A 26,283-nucleotide genomic window follows, 5' to 3' on the forward strand; every position below is an offset into this window, starting at 1 on the left:
TATACTCAAAATATGCAAGGTGCATGGGGCCCCAAAACACCCAGAATTTGATTTAACCTGGTAATCATTCACTTGCCACTGAGTATTTTTTTTTCAACCACATTCACTAATTTTACAGTTGTAAATCTCTTGGTTTATAAAATGTATTGTCTATTAAACTGACAACACTGGCTCCATTTGTAGTCCCTGGACAGCCGACTAACTTCCAGGTTGGTGAGGTGTCAGACACGAGCGTTGAGCTCACATGGGAACCGGCCTTTGAAAAAGAGGGAATCATCAGCTACGAACTACATTACAAAGAGGGCGGGCAGGAATCTCAGGTGCCTTCTTTATAAAAGACCTTCTCAAAAACATTGCCAGGACAACTGTTGCACATGTCATTAGCAGTAACATTATTATTTTCCACCAAACAGGTAAAGAAAACATTCGGCCCAGCCTCTTCCTATGTGGTGGAGGGTCTGCGTGCAAATACAGAGTACTACTTCTCTCTGGCTGCTATCTCCAACAAAGGCATTGGGGCCTTCACCAACGAAATATCCCAAAGGACATCCCAAGCCAGTATGTAGTCCATTTCCTTTCCTAAGGACCCGAATGTGAAGTGGTGGTGGGGTGGGGGGGGTCTAATATTGTATTTTGATTGAGAAAAGCCAAGACATAATGGCTATTTTGAGCTTTCAATGGGGTCGGGATACAACAACACTGTTTGAAAGGACCACTGTAACCTTCACCCTCGTTTCCCAATCCAGGGATATTGTTTATCGACTCTGGAAATGTCAAGAGTAGATGATTGTCTGGTCCCTGGTTTATGACAGGTGCTTTCCTTTGGGTTTTCTGGCAGTGGTTCTTCATGTTGTGCTTGTTTACGCATCTAAATTGCACAAAACAGCATCACCTTCAAGCCAGAAGGGGTTTTTCTACATGCAGGTAGCAAAGGTGATGTTGCTTTGATCAGAATTTTTTCCAAATGACTTGGCAAATCTTTTGAAAAATTTCTTTTTGGACACGTTGAGAACTTGTTTCTAATAAGACGATAAAAAACGAGCAGAACAAATTTGTGTAAATGGTTTGTGAAAACATTCTTATGTAAATCACTGCAAACGCATCAGAGTTTATGTAAGAATGGTTGTACGTGCGATTTGCGAGCCCTCCTACTTTGATGTTTTAAGCATAATTTTGTTAAAGCGTCTAAATGTTAGAGCCCAAACTTTTCAATGACCTGTGTTTAGTTTAATGGATTCCTCGCCCCTTGGATTGTGTCGCATGCACACACTTCTTTTTCTTCTTTGTTTGGTTATTCGTTCATCTGGGTCTCTGTATGTCACAGTTATGTACTTCAGAGATTTCCTACATGTGAAACAAACAAATCAATGTGGGTTGATTGATCTGCAGCAAGCGTGCCATTCGGCTCCCCTGCGCGCTCCCTTCTTTCTTTCTGTGTTCGTATTTCTTTTTCATGTGTCAACAGCAAATGCACTTTTTTCCTCCCATGTGACTGAAGCGCACAAAATATTATTGACTCTGGGGTCTGCCATGGCTTTCCACCACATCTAGTCCCTCACTGTGTATTACTGAAAACAGCGCAGTCAGTGGCCACTGGAGCCTGCAGGTAGTCAGCATTTACACTGGGAGACTGGCTGAATTATTCAAGCCTCCGGCCCAAAAATACATCCTCGCTGAGTCGCATCATGATTCAGTGCATGAAATCATCAGTGCTTGTGGGGAACCTTGCAGCTGGCATGAGCCCTGTGCTAAAAAACTGCAGTTACTTGACTTCAGCTTGTACAAGCAAAAGGGTCCAGAAGTCTGAGAGCATGGGTGAATATGCGTCTGCTTTTATTTTCTTTTGTAGTCTTTTATACCAAGCTAAGATATATTTTAGTTGTATTTCTCTGAGTGATTAAAATTATTACTTTTTGGGGGGGCACAGAACACTTTCAGTTTCAGACTAAATTAATTATGGGTAACAAATGCACTTGTGAATATGGCATTTCTATACAATTCCACATGATGCTAGCTAGCTTCCAAGAAAAAAATAAACAAAGAAAATTGATGTGCACTTTGAAAATGATCACTATAATTGTGCTTAGATTAGTTTCTATGCTTTCATGTGTTGTAGTGTAAAGCTTAAAAAGTTAAAACTCAACATGAACTGGCATTCAGAAACCATTCTACTTCTGTAATCTGGCATGTTTTTTAGTGAAATGGGATATTGGAGGACTAATTTTTTCAATCAGGAACTTTTCTAAATTCGATTCTTCAGACTTGGATACACTTACAGTGAGAGGAAGATGCCAGAAAGCCATGGCAGCAGACGTGGACCATTTTAACTCATCTTCTGTTTCTACCTGTGCAGCTTGTTGGTGCAGAATGGGTGGGATGGGATGGGATGGGATTGGGTTGGTTGAGTGAGTGCTGGGATGCAGTGAACCTGCTGCATTGACACACAACGTTACACCTGGGCGTGAGAGAGCGAGCACTGAATGCATGTATTTCCTCCAATTCCCCTCGGGGGGCGCTCTGTTAATGCATCCTTTGACTTCTGGCATGTCTTACGCTGTGTGTGTCCCCTTCTGTTCCATCACTGTATGTCTGTCCTGCTGTTGGTGTTCTGAAACAATGCAGTGCTCTTTCTACCTCCCTTTTGTTTTCTAGCTCTTCTGTTTCACTCTGTCTCCTGACATGAAACTAAAGCTCACCTGCTCCGGCTTGACGTCACCTGGTTTTAATTTATTTCCGTTCAGTACACAGTTCAGTCGACTTTATTTCCTTTTGGTTTGGTTTTACTCAAACACACTTGAGGAGACAGCTCTCAGCATTCTTTAATTTTTTTTTGCTCTTGCTATCAGGGTTAAATTTACTGTGACAAGCTCGACATGCAGCAGCAGTACTTAGCATTGCCAAAGCAAATCCATTAAACTAAAGGTGAGAGTAAGTATCCCGGTGGGATGGCCGTAGGCTTCTTGCTTGAGTTACGGGACTCCACTTTGTCCCGCAGGGTCTCACACAGATGGGAGACTTGTTTCACTACATCTGCCGACATCTTCCCAAGAGCATAAACTAAAGTAGTGCAGATTTACCCATAACAAGGTCAGGGAGGCGACAATCTTGGACAGTTAGAAGCAATTTAGCACAAACGCCACACAACCTAGCACATAAACAAACATTACAGTTTGGATTCCCGTGAGGTAAGTGACCGCCATTCAGTGGAAAGCCCAGTCTGCCACCAAACGTTTCAGAAGTCGCGCAACTTGACAGTCATATATATGTAGGCATATAGTGACCTTTAGATGCAGAACTGTCATATACACCAGCGAAATTGGTTCGCATCCCTTTACAACTGTGCACAAGCTGAAAAGAGTACCGTTTCTTCACCAAGAGTTCCCAAGACACTAATTAGCCAGATTATACATGGATTACCTCTTCATAATATGTTTTGAACTACACCAAGTGGCAGACTGGACTTCCTCGTGAAGGCCAGAAAGAAAAGTGTATCGTGTTTGTTTCTTTTTTGGTACAGTGCTGTTCAGTTGATGCCCAGTCAGGTCACTGTTTGTGGGTCAGCCCACAGTTATGAGCCCCTGCAATGGTCCAGCAGAGAGTACTCACCTCACCCTCCATATCCCCCAACTCTTTGGAGGATATGTCCAAATTTCGAGGGTTAGTGGAGATAGACACTCCTGCTTCGACCAAGTGGGTGCCAGTGGGAAGTGCGCTTAAAGAGTCAATGGCTATTCAGTGATGCTAAGGTTTCAAAACATGGTCATAGAGGGTCCACAAACTGGGGGCAAGGGTTTCTGCACCAATCTTAGTCATGGGTTTAGTGCAAGAACATCTTTGAGGTCCACAAGTAGATTAAGTCCAGTCAGTTGCCAGTGAACAGCTTTTTAGCCAAGCAAATTTCTAATTACCATTATTTTTCACCAATCATTTGGTTTATTTGAAGCAGCACCACAATCTGGATAAAGTCAATAATTATATAAGTAAAAATCAGTGGTTGACTCTTAATTTGAAGAGTGATTTCATTTGGAGGTCCACAGTCTTATCAATTGATGGTTACACTGATAGAAGCTAGGTAAACTAACTCCAACCTTTTTATCCAAACAAATCTGAGTTTTTCACCTCCCAATTGTCAGTGGTACCATTTGGCATGGATCTGAATGATTAAGTCATAAATTCTAAGAATACGACTTTCAAATTTTGGCGTTGAGGCACAACTCTGTTTTTTTTAAATAGTCATTTCATTTTGAATGCAGAAATTCAAAGCTTTGTTGCGTTTGATGTATAATACATCCTCAGAATCATGAGTCTAAACCTTCAGGTAATTCTGCAACTCTCAGATACCTAACTTTCTTGCCACACTCAAACCAGGTTGATTTATGAGAACTAAATGCAAATACTCTACAAGAGAGGAAGTTCATTTTCAGAATATATCTTCAAACAGAAGGTGAAAGTCCAATAAAACTTTAATCCAATAAGTCCATTTGGTGAATAAACAAGGCTCTGAATAATGTCACTCACTGAACTCTGGGACACCTGAGATGAAAGATGGTTGGTGACAGGACAAATCGGTAAATCATTTCTCAAACAAAAGCAGAAGTGGGCTGCTGATGTTTTGAATTGGGGAGGATTATATAACATGGGTATGAATGGCTGGGTGTTAGCGAGGTGCTAGCACCCTGATCTCAATCTTGTGGACCCTCAGGCTAGTGTAAAGAGTAAATAGTGCAGACTGATGAAAGCACTGGGGAAAGCTCTCTCCATCCGACCAAAAAAAAAGCAAAAAAACATTTACATTATTGAACTAAACCATTGGAGTAGGCTAAATGAATGTGAATAGTTTGTATTGGATGAGCTTGGCAGTAGAGGGAGAGGGCCGAACCCAACTGACTCTGGGGAAACATAGCCTCCCTGGAATCAGGTGCTTGTGGTAAGAAAGTCTTTAAAAGTTAGTGTTTGAAGATGTCAGGTACGTATAATGTGCAGGAAAATGCTTTGTGTTTTTTGGTTTTGGTTTGGTTTTTGCCGTTTTTAATGGTCTTACTTTCTGTTCGAAGCTTGGTGGCTTTCCATGATTCTTCTGAGTTGACATTTCGGGTCCTAACATTTTCTTTCCAGCCATTATTTTGCAGAAAGTTTTCCTCATTTTCCTTTAATCCGTTTTGAATGATTTTGTTTTGCTTTCCAACGATGGTGCTCATCCATTTGAATTTCAGTCACAAATATGTTTTATCCCCGTCTGTCTGTTTCCCACTCATTCATTTGTGTTACTTATGGCATCAGGGATCAGTGAGACAGAGTAACTTTTAATGCTCGATTTTACAATGGAGATAAATGTTACGGCACTTTAAATGGTATAATGCATTCATACGCACAAGCATTTAGTGAGCAGAGACCCTGTGCATTTCAAACAAGACTTTTATATTGATTTAGAACTGCACAGGCGTTGTTATTTCTGATATGTGCGAGGGAAAGTACCTAAAAAAAAAAAAAAGAAAAGAAATACTGCAATGAATGGCCTTCATTCAAATGCAAATAATGTGATCTGTTTTTCTCTCATGGTGTAAATATATCCTGAGAGCCCAGGGTATTTACTGTGAAAGATGGGCTAAACCTTTGTCTTGTGTACAGCCAGTCATAGTTAAACTGCTGTATCTTACGCCCAACATATGTGGTGTTACTTCTAGATCTGTGACACAGAAATCAAGCCAAAGTTACACCTTCATGCTTCATATTTCTGCATGCATACCAAACACCCTGACCCCTTCAAAACCAAGCTCTTCTGTTTGCATTTGCCCTTTGTGTTTGTTTTCCTAGTTTGTTTTTTCTTATGTTTCAGTATGTCTCTGCTTGTTTTTTTCAGTTGGTTTTTCCCTTTTATCATTTTCTTTTTCTCTTTCCCATCTTTTCGTTCTTTGTTTTCCACCCCCTCCCCTTCCCCTTTCCCAAACCTGAGCAGAGCCCTCCGCTCCCCCTCAAGACATTAAGTGCTCCAGCTACAGCTCCACCACCCTGATGGTAAGTTGGCTCCCTCCGCCGGCCGAGAGCCAGAACGGGGCACTAGCCGGGTACATAGTGCGCTACGCGGTGGTGGGGGCCGGGGCCGAGGTCAACACGGAGCCCGTGGAGGAGCCAGCGGTGTCCCCCAGCTCCAATCAGATCCAGCTGCAGCGGCTGGAGAAATGGACCATGTACAGAGTCACCGTGGCGGCCTCCACCAGCGTGGGTCCGGGCCCCGAGAGCGAGCCGCTGCTGTGCCGCACAGACGAGGATGGTAATTTAAATTAGTCTTTTGACTTGTTTTCTAGCTGAAATAACTAAAAGTTTGCTAGACGAGAAATTTAATTGACAAACAACACTGTATAAGATACCAATATTTGTTTTGATAGATTGAATCTAATTACTTTTTTAAAATAAGTTTCAAATCTACACTGGAAAAAAATTAACTAAGAAATGGCTAAGTCACTAAGAAATGGCTAGTAAATTTTTAATTTCACTAAAAGACTGTACCTACTTTCCAACAGCCACCATATTTGGTCTTATAATTTCCCCCATTCATTTTCCAGTGACCTTATTTGGTCTCTGACCAAGTTTGGTGGCTGACCAAGTTTAGAGAGAAAATAAATCCAAGATGGTGGATGAGGCGAGAGAGATGTTGATTATATGTCCATGTTGACAGCTTACTCTTTTCGGGACAAGATCTATTGACTAGCATTATGTGACAGAGGAAACATTGACTTAGCATCATTTTCATCCATCACTTCTCTCTGTAAAGCACTCGGACAGTTTATGAGCACTGAAATAAATCCAGCTAGAGTAAGAAATTGTGTCGGACATTCCCCGGTGACAGCAGTCTTTCTCCATGACTGACAGCACTATAGTTCAAGATACAAGCTAGTAATCAATACGGAGCACAGCCTTTCATTGGCGCTTTGGGCCGCCCTAGGATAGATGGTTTTGACAGGCCGGTCAACCACTGTTGGCGGGTCAGGAGTGAGGGAACGCTACCCCAATACCTCTGCTGGGAAATCTTGTTTGACCAACCCACAACATGGAGATATTTGAGTAGCGATGCGTTATGACAGTCACATCCTTGGAGACTTGTACTGTTATAGCATCTAATACGGAATAGTCAGGCCCAAATATACAGTTTATGGTGTCTCTTATTGACCATCCAAGAAATCAGTCTCCTCCTTATAGCAGTACTGAATGACCTGAGGTATTAAACATCAAGACCTCGTATAAAAGGATTTTCATTAGCTCGCAGGTAAAAAACTCGCAAATTGATCAGTGCTCAGATAAGAAAGATAGTGAAATGGAAGGGGATGAAATGGTTGCTCGGGTATATGGGGGTGTGATATTACACTTGATTAAATGTCCCTGAAGATGGGTGCTTAATCAGTAGCCTGGTTTTCACATAATTGAATGTATGTACTAGCTGAGACGCAGGGGCTTAAGTTTCTTTTCAGCCATACAGAGTGGTGTATCGAACGTTCTTAAGGTGCTCAGTAAGGATTGGTACATTGCACTATTTTTAGATCACACAGAGAGTCTGTCTTTACTGAATCAGACGTAATTCAAGAACATTTTGTTTTGTTTATATGAGACTGAGACTGAGGTCTGTAACATATTTCATGTAGATCCTGGAATGTTGATGTTTTTAATAGCTAATAAATGTCAGGGAAGCCATGTTTACTAGTGGGTATAAGTGGATACTAGTTGAGGGTATGATATCACTGGAACCATGCTTGCTAGCTATGTATAATTTGGTGGATTGGTGAAAGTAATGTGCTTTCTTCAAGTCCAAGGGATTCAGAGTCTCATCAGGGTTGAAATTAATTTTTAATTTGGGTAAATAGTGTGTAAAAGAGTGGTAATCACAAAGTAAGTGACGAAGAAAATGGATGGACACGCACAGATATAAGCATTTATGTTGAAGTTCAAGTTTCAAGTTTCATTTTTATAATGAACTGAGGTGTGTAGAATGTTCAATGCAGTTTTTAACATTTTCATGCTTTTAAAGCCCAAAAACATCTGGAAAGTCATGTTTAGAGTATGATATCTCAGGAACTTGGATTGCTATCTTTGTATAAATTGGTAGATTGGTAGAAAATTTAGTTTTCTTCAAATTCATGTGGTTCAGAGTCTCATCAGGGTTGAAATATTTTTGTAACTGACCTTTAAATTTGATAAATAGTGAAAAAATTATAGACAATCGAGTGGTAATCGCATAGTAAGTCATAAAGAAAATGGATGCCTAAAAACATCTGGAAAGTCAGGTTTAGGTGTGATATATTAGGTGTGGTGATTGCTAGCTATTGGGGGTGGAACGGTACACAGATGTTTGGTACGTACCTCTCTTCGGGGGTACAATACAATATCAATGCAACAAGAAAAAAATACCAATCTACTATGCTCGGTTTCTTTTCATTTATTTTGAACAGACAGTAATACAATTTACTATATTTTCCACCTAGATGTGAAGATACTAAATATTATTACATTGTTATATAAAATCTTCAGTAGGCCTACATATATACATACTCAGAATAAATTCTTAAAATATATTTGATTTAGTTCACAGGTAAACAAGGGAAAAAAACAGGGTGACACACAACGTAGCCTATATATGCTGAGTTTCAGTTCATTTTTATGACAGGCTTAATTTGTTCACAGAAAGGAATCTCAAATGGCAGAAAGTGACATCCTATTTGTTTTCTTTTTCACAAAAGCACAATGTTATTTTCATTGTGAGTGTACACAAATAAAAGCAGAGCTTTAAACAGTGATGCATTATTAATAAGACAATAAGTGTTTAAAGTTGACTCTGCTGGTATAAGAAAGCAGTTGAAGTGATCGTGCCAGTGCACGCACAAACACACACAAAACACATCAGTTCCAGCTCTGCTAACTTGACAGCACAGTTGGTACTTTATCAAAATAAAATACAGTGAACCAAACATAATCGCACCCTCCTCTGTGTCACCGTTGGAACTGAAGTACAAGCCTATAATTTACATAATAAATAGTTTAGCATTCAGACATGTTACATCGCAAATATGGAAATATTATGGAATATTTGGATTTGTGCCGAATGAGAGAGGTAGGATACACGGCACAAAGCTCCATTTCACAAACAGTTGAGTGCACAAGCCTTTAAAGTATTCTCCATTGTCAGTCTGTGTGAGACACATTCAGAGTCAGCACATGGCCACTGTCTAGTGGGCTTTGTTTTCAAGTGCGCAACTCATGGCATTCACTGTTCTTCTGCTGGCGGTCTGTTATCAAACAGGATCGCATTACTAAGAATGCCCCCTTCTGGATTGGGGTGAATTGGCTGTTTTCATTGAAAGGCCTCATGCACCGAACCGAGATGCCCGTACCATGACGGTTCGGTACGAATACATGTATCGTTCCACCCCTACTAGCTATGTATAAATTGGTGGATGGGTAGAAAGATTGAATCCCTTCAAGTCCAACTGGTTCAGAGACTTATCAGGATAAAAATATCTTTAAAACAGACCTCTAAAATTGGTAAAAAAGTGAAACATTTGTAGAAGAGTGGGTTTTAATTTTGCTCATTAAAAACTAAAGATAATAATGTGTTTTGATTGTAAAACATAAGCTTTAATTGACTTCTTATGTCCCATTCATGATGAAAATGCTAATGCAGTCATCACTTCAACCATTACTCAAACTCATAGCGTGTCATCTTTTCCCATGGCAGTTCCCGGGGCCCCTCCTCGACGTGTGGAGGTCGAGGTGCTGAACTCCACCGCCATCAAGGTAATGTGGCGCTCCCTATTGCCAGGGAAGCAGCACGGGCAGATCCGTGGATACCAGGTGCACTACGTCCGTGTGGAGAACGGTGAATCCCGCGGCCTGCCCCTCATAAAGGACGTCATGCTCGCCGATGCACAGGTATGTTAACGCAACGACGCCACTGTTTCTGAAACAAAAAGGTTGTTGTTTATGATTGTTCTTGCTATATTTCCTTTTTAACTGACGTCATCAAGGGTGCGCAGACAATTGGTTAAGGTCTATTTTTAGGACACTGTTGCAGCAAATGCAAATTAACATACTCATATCCACTGCAACAAATGTATGAAAATCCTTTCACAAATAATTTAATCTGTGAAGTTCTTTTATAGCCTCTAGAATGCTTTCCACAAGCAGTCCAAAACATCTTATCAGCCATTAGAATTGCACGGTTTCGTCAAACCTCTAATAAGTTTAACCTCTAAGGCTCTAGTGTCACAGATAAAGTCAACAAAAGCTGATTATGTCTGCCGTATTGAGCGCCCCGAGAGCTCCACAGAAACATGAGGCACTTGAGCACTGCGGTCACAATTCAGACTTGATTTAAAAGCACAACCAGCAGAAAAAAGAGAAAAGGAAAGAAGAAAAAGCAAGCGAGAGCCTCTGGCTGCAACCTAAAATTATAATACAAGCTTCTGTCATGAAAACAGCAGTGAAATTACAGATACCATGTGCCTTGTTCTCCTCGTAGCTGCAAATATTACAGCTTTGAACAAACCGTGACGAAAGCGTTTGAATTCATCACACTTATGTTTAAGACAGAATCATTTACAGTTGTCATCTGCGTGGGAATCGGTTGATATTTTATCTATATCTGGGTCACGATACAATAATATCGATTCTGTTCTGTACAAAAGGTGATTTTTTTATTATTATTTGTTTTAATCTGTTTAAATAACACAAAAATGTATGTAATAATAAAACGATGAAATATTCATGTGAACATTTTGAATAAAATTAATTTTTGCCATTGAGGTGAGTTGTCCCAAAACTTTCGAAGACATCAAACTAATTTTGCTTCGCATAAGACTTGGAGCATTTCTTAGAAGAACAGCTGATGTGATCTGATATTAAATTCCAAAACAGGCTTTTTATACTCTTACTTAATGAACTGGTGAAGAAAAAACGGCAGGAATGACGTGCTCAGATAGTAGCGGCCACTCAATTTCCTGCCTCGTCTTCAATCTTCACCATTTTTTTCACTCTAATCCACACTGACCTACTTTAAAACACTCTGCCTTTCTTCCATTTCCTTGGCACTTTTACCTTGTTTCATCTTGCGCTTTCCTCTCTTTCTTTCTGTCTGTCTTTTTCATCTCTTTCAAACCGCCCTCCCTCTTTGTCCTCCTGGGTGGGGGATGTTAGTGGGAAATGGACGACACAGCTGAATACGTGAGTATGGCTGTCGGCGAGTGTTCGGTGTGATGTGAAAACCTGTGATGTTACATCAGACCCACTTTATATCTCAGTCATTGAACATGTTTATAGGCAGAAACTCAAATGCTGTTTTCTCTTTTTTTTTATTGGCGAAATGTCATAAACACTGTAGATCATATAGATTCTAGCCTTTTTTAATAGGCAAAAATGTATTGAGAAGTCATGTTCAGCGTATGATATCTCAGGAACTTGGATTGCTAGCTTTGTATAAATTGGTAGATTGGTAGAAAAATGTGTTCCCTTCAAGTCTTAGTGGTTCAGAGAGTCATTGTGGCAGAAATATTTTCTAAACTGGCCTCTAAACTTGGTGGAAAAAATTCTAGATAACTAAGTGGATTCATACACCAATTTATGCATGGATGCTGAAGTTCAAGTCTCATGAAACCTGTTTTAACATTGCATTACAAAAGTTTTATAATGAACTGAGGTGTGTAGATGTATTTCATGTAGATTTTCATTTTGTAAGGTTCAGATATTCAGAAAGCCAAGTTTAGGGCATGATATCTTAGGCTTTTTACAGATTGGAAGAAAAACATGTTCATTTCTGGTCCAAGTGGTTCAGTCTCATCAGGGAAGAAGTATGTTTGTAACACACCTCTAACGCTGAGACAATCAAATAAACCCGGGTCATTAAAATAAATCAGAAATAGTATTTTTTTTCTCGCTTTTTGATGCATATAGAGATAATGTGTCATGTAAACCATTTTTTGTGTTGCAAGATTTTTATAATGAGCTGATTTTTGTCAGAGAGAGAAAACTGATGGAACCTCACGCCCATTGTTTGTTTGTGTGTGTGTGTGTGTGTGAGATGGCGATAGAAAAATATTAATGGTGCACAGGGGGAATGATGTAACATCAGGGTTCCTTTATACCTGGCATGAAAGAGTGTGTTTTGTGCTGTGATGTTGTGCATTAAGTAAAGTAAAGTACAAACAAAAACCAAGCTTATTTTGTGCAAAATTCTAGCAACCTTTTGAAGAAATTGGATATGCATTGGTGTTATTTATTTTTATAAATAGATCATTTGTGTAACCCAGAAATTGCATGAATATCTTGAACTGGTTTGATGTGAAGCTCACTTCTCTGTAAGCCGCAGGAACCCGCAGTTGATTTTTTTTTCTCTACAAGCGCATGGCATTAATTTCCTCTCCGTCATGCGCGCTGATCAAAGCTCACTCGCTTTCACGTGAAATATTGGAAAATAGAAGGCCGTCAGAAGGGCGTGTGTGCTCACAGCTTACCGGCCGACCCGAAGAGAAATTCATTATTCTGACCGTCTGTTTGCTCAGGCTCTCTGTTGAATTAATTCACAGACATGTGTCCTAGATGAGCAGGAATTGTAATCTATAACCTGGTCATGCTGGATGACATGCTAAATGCCAATAATAATGATCCACACTGCTGTAGAAATGAGCTGCACGTCTGAATGCATATATATATATATAGATATAGAGAGAGAGAATTCTACATTAATTATTGATATACTTATACGAATACATTTTATATATATATATATATATGTTGATATCAGTCATACATTCAGCATTAATGTGACAAGTTGCTAGGTTAATATACTTTTTAAAAAAGCCAGCAGAGAACAGATTGCAGGGTGTGACATTGAAAAGATGGGAAAATGACATGGGGCCTGTGCGGGTGACATGTAGTGAAGTCTTTAAAAAATTCAGTTCCCTAACATAGTGCTAACGTCCCTCTTTGTGTCCATTAACCACAGGAGATGGTCATCGGGGGCCTGCAGCCTGACACCACGTACTCCATCACTGTGGCAGCCTACACCACCAAAGGAGACGGAGCCCGCAGCAAACCCAAGCTGGTGGTGACTAAAGGAGCAGGTCGGTAATAATGTGGTTATCATTAGCCGCGCTCCAGAGCACCGCAGGCCAGGTGTTATGAGCTACAGGAGCAAAATGAATCTTAAGGGACTTCAATCGAATGAGAAAAAACAAACATGGCCTATATAGCGTGTCTGGAGTACATAAAAGCTATAAGGGAACGTATAGCTGGGATCGTGCATTAGCGGTTAGTCACACATGGCCAGCTACTGCAACAAAGTTTAGTTTTACCGAAAACAAGAACTGATTTAGAGGGTTGAAGTGTGAGTAAGGCATTAGTGGGTCAGAATGATGGACTCGTTAACCACAGATTAGTAAAGTAGCTTGCTAAAAATAAGCTAAACGGTATGCTAAAGTAGCATCTTTACATTTTTCCATTTTAAAGCACTGTCAGATTCAAAGTGTTTCTTAATTGTTGGTTTATGTAGATAGACTTTTTGGTTGCATCCAAAATGTCCAAAATGTGTTGCCTTTTTAGGACTTTTAGAAATGAGTCACAAAACATTAGCATTCTGTTATGCTATGTTAGCCTAATTGTAAAGGGAAGTGAATTACTATTTCCATGCAAAGCTAATACCATTTTTATAAGTGCCTTTTCTCTGTACACATGGAGACAAACATGTTTTAGCTGTTAGATTATTATTTTTTTTTCTTACCCATTTAGTTTTTTATGTGTCTGATGCAATGAGTGTTTTATTTTAAGGTTCAACATTGAGTAAAATGGCACTAATACTATCTGATTATTCAATTCTACAAGCCAACTACCTGGTCGGTTTTAAAAATATGTGTTTTATACATCCCTAGTGTAAGAATGATCAGGTTGGCCATACCTAAACTTACCAGAAAAGTGAATACCGTGCTAGTGAGTTTGGGACACTACCATCATGCTAATACCATGGTATTCTTATAAATCTCTGAACACATGTAGATGATCGTGTTTTGGCTTTTACGTAGTTTTTTGTGCATCTGACGCCATGAGCTATTTCTTTTAAAATACCTTGTTAAGCTGAAATAGTGCTAAGCCTGGCTGATGGTAAAATTGTAACCATATAAGTACCATTTGAGCAGTATAGTATATGAATAAAGCTAATAAGATATATTAGCTAGGCATATATGCGTAGTCGGTTTTCCTCTGCAGTAGGCTCTCAAACTCCAGACGCTGACGAGACAGGTGTGCCGATCCAGGTGTCAAGTGTGACACCGATGCCACATATGCATGTCATTCCCGTCTCTCTTCCTCTCAGTCAAAGGAAGGATGTCCCTGTGCTTCCCGCCTCCGAAAGTGTGGCGAAACGCTTACAGCAGACAAAAGAAAGAAATAAATAAACAAGGGCAGACTCAGCCCTACTTAAAGAAGCGGCATCGCACTCTTTCATGTGCCAGAACAGAGGGGAAGCTTGACCAATGGGGCTCAGAGGAGCCACTCCGGGGCACTTTCATGCCTCATTTCTGCTACATAATGCTGTCAGACAACTTAAGCCTCTGCCTTATTGTATTGATAAGGGCCGACCCGCCCCTTTCAAACCCCGAACCTTCCACAAGGCCGCCTGTCATCTGAGAGAGCTGGCCCTCCCCGAGCTGCCATTCTGCATGTCCGAGATACACTTCAGTGTGAAGCCCGTCAGTCAGGCTCTGCGGTCACGCCAACACGTCAGTCCAGTTACGCAACAAAATAATGTGCGCTGGAGTGAGCAGTAGTACTTTTAGTGGTGAAAATCAGGGTTGTTATCGTTAAATAAAATATAAAATAAAACATCAAATGAAAGGAAATAAAAAGCTAGGTGCCAAGGCAACATTTCTCATTTTTAAGTACTAAAATAACACAACTAAATTAACTTAATTAAGTTAATAAAAACGATAAATGTAAAAAATAAAAGCTAAAACACAGGAAAATTACTACAAATACAAATACAATTTAATTTTAAAACCTAAATTAAAAAAAAAAAAATATTAAGGGTTATTAGCATGAATTTAAATCATTAAAAAAATACTAATATTACTAAAATAACCATAATAAAATAAACATTAAATTAGCTATATATTTATTAGCATGACTTAAAAAACTAAATTATTATCAATATGAAATAAGATAAAAAAATATTTTCAATATCAATTTTCACCAGTTCTGGTGTTTTGTTTAAGCAAACGTCAACCATATTGACAAACATTATTAATGCTGCATTCAAAGAGCTGCGTTATCGCTTTGCTGAACCTTGATCTCACAGCAGATGTCCTTGTATCGATCGAATTGATGCTGCCTGTTGTCCAGGAGGAATGACACAGGAATGATTGATTCTGTTCTCGTTTCAGAGACGATGGACTGGTTGATGTGCATGCTGTCAAATCCTTTGCTAATGCGCCTTATCACTCGCAATTCCACGTGCTTTAAACACAAACCATCACATCTTTACGTTTAGGCATCGGTAGGCCAGATTCCAATCAAGTGCGAGCCTTCCTTTTTTTAATTTCCTCCTGTCTCCTTTCATCCTTGTGGGAGATGAGCAGACTGCATGCTAATGCAGGGGCTGGAGGTGTTCTTCACGAGTGTCCGCTTGGACCGCCGCCACTGCTCAGGGAACAGAGAGTCTGGATGACTCACCGTCCTCCCAAGACTGTGCTTATTCTCTTCAATTAATTGGTCCACTTAGGGCCACATGCTCCAGGGCTGATTGTGAAGAGTGGAGCTCCTCTGTTGGTCTCTCTATCTAATGTTGTCTGATGCCAGGATACTGTAGCATTGAGCTGAACTTTCTGTAGATTGAGGTTTTTGGATTATGGGATTACAAACTGGCATTATGGGGCTCATAAATTGATTTAGTTTATTTTTATGAAACGTATAGTTCCAGCTCTAGAATTAGATTGGATCAGCTGTCTTTGAAATCTTTATTGGGGCATGAAGTTTCCAGAAAACTGTAATAAAACAGCTGAGTTCTTGGTAGAAGCTTTAATTTCATTATATATTGAACATCATGGTAAAATCATTACAAACATGTTCATTCATAGAATGTTACTTTGATTAATTTATTGTGTATTGTAGAAAAATTACAGACTGTTAATTACATTGACCTTTTTGTTATCCTGTGCTGAGGAAGTTTAGTAGGACCGTTACATTCAGATATATTTGGTTGGTTTTGCCCTTGTCTTCGGTATATTTGGTATCAGTTCAGCCCAGAATGCAGCGCTGCAGTTTTCTCAGGGCTAAGTCATGTCAGCTGGCAGTCGTGCTTTATACGCTTAATATAACTCACTGTAAGTCCTGTCGGCAGGTTAATTGCATGTTAGCTGAAGGTTATTTTATTTTGTTCCTCTTTTCGTAGCTGCGTCTCCTCCACTGGAGATTAGAAGGACAGAGAGAGAAAGGGAAGTATGGAAGGAGGGAGGGTGTGAGTGTGAAACGCAATCCTATCTTAATCAGTGGCTGTGGGTCAACAGTAGCTGTTAATGCAAGGCCTAATGGGAAACGTGCCTGTGGTCCTGTGGAGAGGATTGTGTGTCGTCCAGTGGAGTGGACTGGAGTGCCATTGGCGAGGGGAAGCGGACCACAATCACTGAGTCTCTGACCCTCGTTGTCCTCTCACTGCAGCAGATTGCGCCGTTTCCCCATCAACTTCATTTTTCTAGGAGTCATTTGTCCTCCTGTCTGTTCTCATGCTCTCCTTCTCTATCATACAGCTGTTAACCCACCATCTCTCATCCAGTGATCTGTTCCACAATCATCTAGTCACTTAAAAATTTATAGCTATTTCAAAACAGGTTGTTCTGACTTGCAGCCTTTCTTGGTAACATTTGGAGCAAGGAGTATATGTGATATTAGTGCCTTTATGATAGTTTATACAAAATGTACATGCTTATATAAAAGTACTTTACAGGAACTGGGTTTGTAATAATTCCCTTTAAAGTCATTTTAGATGGTTTTTCTTTCGTAGGGAGTACCAGGATGAATATACACCTAGTTGCGCTACAATAGACTTAAGTGAGATACAGTTCATTTGAATTGAATGTAATGTCCCTCTTTCTCTCTCTGCAGTGCCGGGGCCTCCCTTTCTCTCTGTCAACCAAAACTCAGAGACTACCGCATTAGTGCGATGGCAACCCCCAGACTTCATCGCTCCGGGTCTCGAGGTGCAAGGCTATCGGCTACAGTTCGGCCGAAAGGATGTGAGCCCCCTGGCCACGCTGGAGTTCGGCCCTCAGGAGCTGGAATATTCCATTAGCAATATCCACCGAGGGGCAACATACGTCTTCAAAGTGTCCGCCAAGTCCAGATCGGGATTTGGTGAAGAGGCTACCCGAGAACTAAAAGTCCCCGAGGAGGTTCCTCGAGGGTATCCCCAAATAATCGAAGGGTCTAACATTACCTGCTGCTCGCTCCAATTTGCCTGGTTGCCTCCAGTGCTAGCAGAGCGCAACGGTGCTATAATAGAATACACACTGGCTTACCAAGAGGCCGGAACGGCCGGCGGACCAAAAGAACTGCGTTTGCCGGCAAGTGAGAACAGCTACACCCTCAACAGCCTAAGGCCCAACGCAGTGTACGATGTGAAAATTCGAGCGCACACCAGTGTAGGTCCAGGGCCCTACAGCCCACCGATCCAGTATCGAACAGTGGCCTACGAAGCAGGTACGGGTTGCTCATTTCCCCGCCTCAAGGGACAAACCTCTACAATGCAAGCACCTACACCCGATTATATAAAGTTCTCTGGGAGCTACATACCTCACTAACACCCTCCCCCACAACAAGGTAAAATAAGTCAGTAAGTTAAAGTCAGTCAGTTTTGAAAGGGAAGGAGCATCAATATTTGTGAGGTAAGTGCCGATTGGTCAGACACGCCCAGCACATTCACTCATCCAATCACAAAACTCCCCTAGTATTCCAAGGTAGGCGAGAGCCATGTCAAGGAGATCCCAGATCTGAAGTTGAATCAGGCACATTTGTTTACTTTGTTTGGTTTTTCTTCTGCAGTTTTCGTTGTTTGCTTTAACGGTTACTTTTCTCTGTACTCACCTTTCCCCCCTACTCCCACACTCTGGGATGGTTTGCAGCATGGCGTCCCATGATGCACTGCTAACAACTGTGGGCATGACAACTGTGTTTGGGGTTTGTCCTCATTTCTGTCGGGCTTTCTGCCATGGCAGTGCCTATCCAAATTCGAGAGCACGCAGCAGTGGGTTACTCAAACATAATGTGGGTTCAGCTATTCTGAAATCATTCAGGGGGGATTATGGGAGCTGCTTGCCAAATGTTCTTGTTGGAGTGGCACTGCCGGGCCAGGGCAGGCAGAGTACTGTGCAATCCTGTGGTTCTGTGTTCACCAGTCCAGTCTAGCGTGCTGTTTGTCCCAACTGAGCGCCTCCCACCCCTCCCCTTCACAGCTAACGCCACACACCGCTCACTCAGAGGGACCAAAGCCCCTCTCCTTTGGGGGAAAACTGGTCGCAAGCATCCAACACTCTATCAGCCTTTCTTTCCCTTCAGTGGTTGTGCTTTTTCCATTTCTTAAGTGTCTTTCTCAATTTGTTTCCCCAATTCACCTCTGGACAGATGTTCCTAAGAACTTCACGGTGAAGCTGACCACCAAAACCACGGCACTGCTGACCTGGAAGTTTTCCGATAGCCGCTTCCCGTACCGCTGCATGGTATGCAAGCCATTGAATCCTGTTTTGTTCATTCAATATTAATCTTATTGACGGGATCCGTTATTGAACAATTTATCGATGCACATTGGTCCACAGTTGGAGTACAACCGGCAGAAGGTTGATATTGATGCTAGGCTGAACAAAGCTCTCATCATCAACTTGCGACCCAACAGCACCTACGAGTTCAGAATTACCTGCCAGGAGAGCAGTGATGGTGGACCCAAACACAAACTCATCGCACGAACGGCGCCACATATTCTGGTCCGAAAGCCAGAGTTGGACCTGAAAAGAGAGCCAGACAGTACTCTCACCATTGTCTTGCCACCGCTGGAATCCAAAGAGTTGATCAAGTAAGGAAAACCAAATGCCATTCTAGGCCCGCAACACATTATACCCAAGGATATGAATGCAGATGCAAGCAAATTGGAAATGTGGGGTCCTTTAAAAGGGGTGTCCCAATTTCAAGTTCCGACCCATTGACCTTCCACCCCCCCCTAACTTTACTTCCTGTCAACTTACTATCCCATCAAAATAAGGCATAGATCGCCAAAATAGAAGCACAACACCACAGTAGAAGAAGTTTTTTGTTGTGTAGGACATTTTTCATGTTTTGTTGAAAATCGTTCAGTTAGATGTTCCCAGTTTTATGGAAAATGGCAAATAATCACATTTTGTGGATAGGTAGTTATTTGTCTGTACAATTCTTTGACTAGCAATTTTTGTAATGTTTTTTTGCTCCATCTTCACCTCGTGCAGGGTGGTCTATGTTGTGGTGGTTCCTCTGAAGAAGGGAAGAGGACCAATCCGACACATCAAGAGCCCAGATGAATTGGACCTAGATGAGGTGAACATACCCGCTTATTATCTTATTTTCTCAAGTTTCGTCCTTGTGTCACAGACACGGTGGAGCCAAGCCATGGAAAGTGTTCTAGCATGAGCATGGTGGGAACGTTCCCAAGGGGTTGTCAGAGAGAAGGGACAATTACACGGCTCTCATCTTTACCTGCTGGCAAACCAACATGCCTGGCCAATTGACCTTGAACTGTGAATGGGTGCCTGTATTCTTTTTATGGATTAGTTGACTTTAAAATAATTTTATTTTGTTTTTTAGTTTGTTTTTTGAGTAAATAACCAAATGTTGTGTTTTAGATGCTGGTTTCAGTTCTCCTCAAGCAATCTTTTTCTCCTACAGCTGTTGGGCGACAGAAGACTCGCTCAACGTCACGCTCGAACCACCCGTCAGCTCAAGCAGGTGGACGGGAAGCGGCCCTACATCGCTGCCAGTTTCAAGCCCTCATCCATGCCGCCGTCCTTCACCCTGGGAAACCAGATGGTGTACAGCGGCTTTGAAAACAGGGCTCTGGATCCCGGGCAGGAATATGTGATCTTCATCCTTGCTGAGCTTAACACCACTGGAGGGGTGAGTGAAATTTAAGTTTTAAGACTCGTGCAAAGTGACAAATGCTATAACCTTTTTTTGCTTTTGTGCAGAAAACATTTGTGACCAGCCCCTACACGGATCCAATCACAGCTCCAGACGTGGACCCTCAGCCCATAGACACAGGAGGGGACGGACTCATCTGGGTGGTGGGGCCTGTTCTCGCTGTGGTCTTCATCATCTGTATTGTGATTGCCATTCTTCTCTACAAGAAGTGAGTGGACTTTTGACATGTGAATGAATATAAACTATTTCGGTATGTACAATTTACAATACCAGTTTTTGTGTGTGTGTATATATATATATATATATATATATATATATATATATATATATATATATATATATATATATAAAACAAATCTTTACAAAACATTTTATTTAAAAACAATAATATTAAATGATTTTATATATTATTATCTGTTGTTTTATTAAAAATAGTTTTGTTAAAATAAATATATAATTTTTTAATTTATTAAAATTTAAATTAAAAAATATAATAAGTTACTACATTGAAAAGCTTTGTATAATTATAATGTATAGATTAATATCATTAGTTACAATTATATATATTATATATATAAATTAAAATATTTTGTAAAGACATTTACAATGTTTATTAATATAATGTATTTATACATTTCAGTTTCTGACCCAATAGATTTTAATCTAATAAGAGTGAAAGTAAATTAAAAAATATTCATTACATTGTTTTTTACAGGCATTTATATATGTTTGTTGGTTTATTAATATAATTTAGCTATAAATGTAAGTCTTGGTCACAATAAATTCAATTGAAAATAAATAAAATAAAATTGTATATTATTATTCATTAAAATATTTTTAAGGACATTTGTAAATGTATATATTAATGTAATATAATTAAATTATACATTTCCGTTTCGCTCACAAATTTCAGTTGTTCACTTAATGAGTAGTTATACCAGTCTTCAAACTAACCCAATGAAACTCTAGATGCATTTTGAGGTTCAGAAATGCTAAAAGACGTATTTAAGCTTATTTTAGCCCTCAGCATTGGCATAGTTTGGAGAAGTTCAAAGCGGAGCTGAGGAGAGCAATCAATTCGATCGTATTAAAAATGAATTAGGTGATTGCTAAAAGCTGTTAGCTTCAGAGCGCGGCCAAAGCAGACCGCTTTGACTTTTAGCATGCAAACGTGCTGAAACTCAAAGGGAAGCTATTCCTCATTATCGCCTCAAGAGCCAGGTTAAAAGCGGATGACTCCTGGCTAGTATTTCCTCCCTCGGCAGGACCTTGAGTTTGACCTCTGGTGTCTTAAGATCGTATAGCCCCCCGGTGGGCGCAAACACAAATCTTTTACAGGTCTGTCCAAATGTAGATGAGCTAATCTGGCTCCGCTAGCCTGCCCTGTGAATTTAAATGCACTCTATTGATTTTTTTTCCTCTCCTCTCCCTTGTTCTCTTGTTGTGTTTTCTCCCTTTTATATATTTATTTCACTTCAATGCTTTCTTTGGAAGCAGCAAGCCTGACAGGTAAGGCTTAGCTGTACTTTATTGCTGTTTTCAAGGGGGCAAAAGAAAACAACCTGCCTCAGCATAAAAGCAACTTTTAATTAGATGGCAGAGAAAAACAGTGCAATGAAATGGCGGGTTCAACCAATGTGCCCCTCGGCTGTGGTGTTTGTGGACATAGCTTTGTGTGTGCTAGCATCTAGCTTCCTCGATTATAGACTATAAACAGTGTTTTCTGCACTGGTAAATACTGGCAAACAAAGTAATGTGCAGACTTTTATTAATACTTGTTAAAAGTATAAGTGTAAGGCACTTATTGAATCAGTCAAACTGATTGACGAATCATGGGTGGGTCGTTTTGTGCTCTTGGGATTTGGTGTACTTGTTTTTCAGATTTCATTGATTCCTTGCGTTTTCTTTATTTTCCTAAAGCAGCAAACGTAAAGAGTCAGAGCCACGGACGAAATGTTTGCTGAACAATGCCGATATCACCCCTCACCACCCCACAGACCCGGTGGAGATGAGACGAATCAACTTCCAAACCCCAGGTATATACACAGGAACAAACCAACCTCAATCACTTGAAACATGAACTTTCCTCTGAACTCATCTCACAGATGTCAAATGTATTTCTAGTTCATATTTCACCTCAGAATCAAATCAAAAATCAAAAAGAATATATTTAGCGCTAAGAAAATAGAGCTTTCTTGCATTTCAACATTATTTTCGTATCATCTGTCAGATTCTCCTTTCGAATGTGTACTTTGAAGTGTGCCAGAGTGACATATATTGTCAATTAACTTTCATTTAACTGTCAATTTCAGGTGCACCTGTAGTTTTTTCTAATTAGTGTCTCTACTGATGCAGTTTATTAGCTAATAATCCTGTACGGCCTGTCAGTCATGTTTATTTCATATTTGTTTCAAGGTTTTGAAAGTCTAAATTAAATTGAACATCTATACAGTTTCACAGACATTTTGCCATCGCCTCCCTTGTCTCTAAACAAAATCATTCAGTTCAAAGAGCATCCTCATTTTTACCAGCTTTCCATGTTAAACCTGGTCTTAAAAAATGATTTTATATTGATTTACATATATTTTGGGAAATAGAAAAGCCTAGCATTATTTTTAAGGAAAACTCAACATGTGTACTGTATTATAAATGCTGTTTGGGCACATATATATTATAAATAAAGTAGAAATGTTAAAATGTTAACGGATAATTGTCAAAAATGATTTTATATTAATAACAATTTATTTTTCATTTTTTGATTGTCTTATTTATTATTATTATTATTTACTGCTGACTAACATAACAATTTATATTAATGCAATATATTACTATTTATCTTTGTAGACATGGATAACCGATAATGATGCTAAAAAAAAAAAAAAAAAAATATATATATATATATATATATATATATATATATAATTTATTTTATTATTATTTTTTTATATATATTTGGCAAGTAATATATTATGCGTTCTTATTTATTGTGCAAATTATAAAAATGCATTCTGAATTATAATGTTTATAATTACAGATAACTGATCAATGCAGATAACCGATAATTATCGCTATGCCGTTTATTATTTATTTTATTTGATTATTTATTTATTTATTTTAGCTGATTATGGTCACCAGTATCTTGTGCATTCCTATTTACAATCTGTATTCTAATATTATTCCTGAATTATAATGCTTATAATATATAATATAATGCTTAGATAATAATAAATGCAGATAACCGATAATTATCTCCATGCTGATTGTTTATTTATTTATATTAGCTGTACATGATCACAAATATATTGTGCATTCGTATTTAAAATGCTAATTCTAATATTAATCCTGAATTATAATTATAATCATAATTACAGATAACCGATAATGAAAACTGATACTGAGCATCCAGGCAGCTTCTGAAATGTTTTTGCATTCTTGTCTCGTTCCAAAGCAAACAATCTTATGTCTCGTCAAAATACTCCATTTCAAAGAGCGCCCTCATTTTCTGCTTTGTGCACTAAACCTACCCCGACATTTCTCGGTGGCTCCTTGAAGTGGCGCTGAGTGAATTTGTTGTTGGCGTCTCTCTCTGCTGTCCGCTGTCGGCGTCTCCCCATCAAACAGCTCTCGTTTCAAAGGCGGTTATCTCAGCGCGGCCTCCCAAGGAGGTCATAATGCCGAGAGCTCTCCTTCAGCCCAGATAAAACGAGCGCCAGCTGAGAAATGGAGGTGGAGAATGTAAGATAGCCACTACCGCCACCTCATTTCCCATAATCACCTGTCCATTGTGGGACATCTTGTCCAGCAGCCGCCTAATAACACATCAGAAATGAGCCTGGCACACTTTCATCTTATTTCTCGCCTCTTTCGTCTGCTTCAACACTATCAAGACGCTCGGCTCGTTAAAGCCATCCTCGTTGGACTTTATTAATTGAGAAGCGTTCAATTTGTGGCGCGACGTTGTTCTTTTTAAGCGCGGGTGTCATTATCTCTTTGCTTGGTGTATTTTCATTTAAGTGGACATTTTAGCCCAATTAACTGGGACGCGGAAACATTTGCGACATTTCCATTAGCTAATAGGGGCCATTGTTCAAAGCAGCACACTTGAGTTCACATGGATGACTGGCACATATGGCGCACAACTTATCCTAATGAGACGAGACGCCAACATTAGGTTTGTTTCGTAACGCTTTTAGGGTCAGGTTCTGCTCAGTTCCCTTGCGTATCCTTCAGTCTGTTTGTATTGGTATTATGAATCATTTTAGAAAACAAACATATTTTTTACTAGCAAACTGTTTAATGCGACACGCTTGCAGATGCTCATGGTTGTTCCAGGCCTGTGAGCATCTGTGAGCGTCTCTGTAAATAGAAGATTTGTAATCCTCATCCGCACCCTATTTAGTCATTTTTTTAGGCAGCTTTCTAAAATCTTACAACAATTCATTTTTTTATTTTTTTATTTATTGATTTCTTCATTCTGTTTTACTCATTATGTCAGATTATGGCAGAAAATGGGTTTTATATTATGTTTTAATATTTACATAGATTTTGGAGGTAAAAAAGCCTAATCTATTTGGTGATTTTATATATCTTATAAATAAAGATAATCCCCCATGCACTTTATCTTTAAATTGATAACAGATAGTTGTTAATAATTATTGCAATAGTTATTTTAATCATGTTTTTGATTGTTTGATCACTAACATAATGATTGATGTTTATGTTTAATAATATTATTTATTTTAGCAGATACAGATAACCTGTTGGCTGTACATTATTATATTATTAATCCTGAATTATAATGCTTACAATAACAAATAACCAATAATTATCTCTGTGCTATTTTCATTCATTCATTCATTTTGGCTGTATATTGACAAAACATTTTTCCATTGGCTGTATATGGTCAATAGTACATTATGTATCTCTATATATAATTAGGGCCCAAGCCTCTTGTTCTTCTTCAAGTTTTTTTTTTTTTTTTTTTTTACAACTATCCGGGGCTTTTGGGGGGCCTTAACATGCTCAAAAACTCTTGAAAATTGGCACACATGTTGGAATCTGTGGTTATTAGGGGGCCACAGATGATGGGACACAGGCGTGGCACAGGGGCCCTACAGCACCCACTGGAACACAGTCAGAAAACTTGTATATCTCACAATCAATTGCACGCATTGATATGCAACTCATACATCTCTTCGAGCAGAACAACTTTGGCACTGCATGTCATAGGCTTCACCCAACAGGAAGTTTAATTTTTGTATACTCCTCCTAGGATTTCCAAACGATTGCCCCCAAACTAGGTCAGCATGACCTCAAGACAATAGGGATGCTAAATAGTGAAAGGAAATTTAAAAATGGGAAATGCATTTTGCCTGTTCGTTTACACGACAGCAGTATTTTAGGGAGTGAAAACGCATATTTTTGAATACGGGTTTCAATGCGCAGGTATGTAGACATGGTCAGTGAGCGTTGATTTTAAAGGCAAGCGTGAAACAAGTATACACATCAATGACTGAGTACATGGTACTGCTGTTGCTGCTCAAGAGTTTGCTAACGCTTCTTTCACCAATATTACTAACAACAGTTGAGACGCATCATATACAACATATAACCCAATCATCACCCAAAACACAGCACAGCAATTTTTCTACACTTCAAATATCCTCAAAATTTTCCACCTTCTTCATAAATAGATAAAAAATAAAACATAATGCCAACAAAATTATTTCACAAATGCTTATAGATTCATAAAAAATTGCCTAAACAATAAGGTCTCACTTGTTAACATTAGTCAATGCTTTAACTAACATGAACTAAAAATTAACTACAGTTACTAGCCATGCAGCCTTTCTCTCTGGTTTTATACAGCTGTACCTTTTATAGTTTGCAGAAAAGATAGCAGAACATTGGAACATTAAAATCTAGTAAAATGTAAGCTATTTAAAGCATTAAATAACTAATAACAAAAAGTTAAAAATACACTTATATGTAGGTTTAGAATTGTACAAAAGATACATTTAATGTCCAACAACAAATATTTTAGCAAAATGCATATATGACTTAGAATTTTAAACCGTTATTATTCTGTTGCATTCCATC

At 39.3% G+C, this 26,283-nt stretch overlaps 1 protein-coding gene across 2 annotated transcripts in view; it reads left to right on the forward strand.

The window, feature by feature from the left end:
* The window catches only part of LOC113081672 (receptor-type tyrosine-protein phosphatase S-like), a 134,834-nt gene that overhangs the window by 81,362 nt on the left and 27,189 nt on the right, over positions 1-26,283 (forward strand). The window contains exons 11-24 of one of the 2 annotated variants that reach the window (XM_026253695.1): positions 184-320; positions 414-558; positions 5,957-6,271; positions 9,725-9,918; positions 11,182-11,208; positions 12,986-13,103; positions 17,131-17,724; positions 18,646-18,740; positions 18,837-19,090; positions 19,497-19,584; positions 19,933-20,160; positions 20,232-20,392; positions 21,679-21,693; positions 22,105-22,220. In XM_026253695.1, coding sequence (XP_026109480.1) covers positions 184-320; positions 414-558; positions 5,957-6,271; positions 9,725-9,918; positions 11,182-11,208; positions 12,986-13,103; positions 17,131-17,724; positions 18,646-18,740; positions 18,837-19,090; positions 19,497-19,584; positions 19,933-20,160; positions 20,232-20,392; positions 21,679-21,693; positions 22,105-22,220 — 2,487 coding nt within the window. The remainder of the gene's footprint in view (positions 1-183; positions 321-413; positions 559-5,956; positions 6,272-9,724; positions 9,919-11,181; positions 11,209-12,985; positions 13,104-17,130; positions 17,725-18,645; positions 18,741-18,836; positions 19,091-19,496; positions 19,585-19,932; positions 20,161-20,231; positions 20,393-21,678; positions 21,694-22,104; positions 22,221-26,283) is intronic. The other variant, XM_026253696.1, reaches the window with a different exon arrangement.

The sequence above is a fragment of the Carassius auratus genome, unplaced genomic scaffold (genome assembly GCF_003368295.1).
Source record: "Carassius auratus strain Wakin unplaced genomic scaffold, ASM336829v1 scaf_tig00034894, whole genome shotgun sequence".
Lineage (NCBI taxonomy): Eukaryota > Metazoa > Chordata > Actinopteri > Cypriniformes > Cyprinidae > Carassius > Carassius auratus.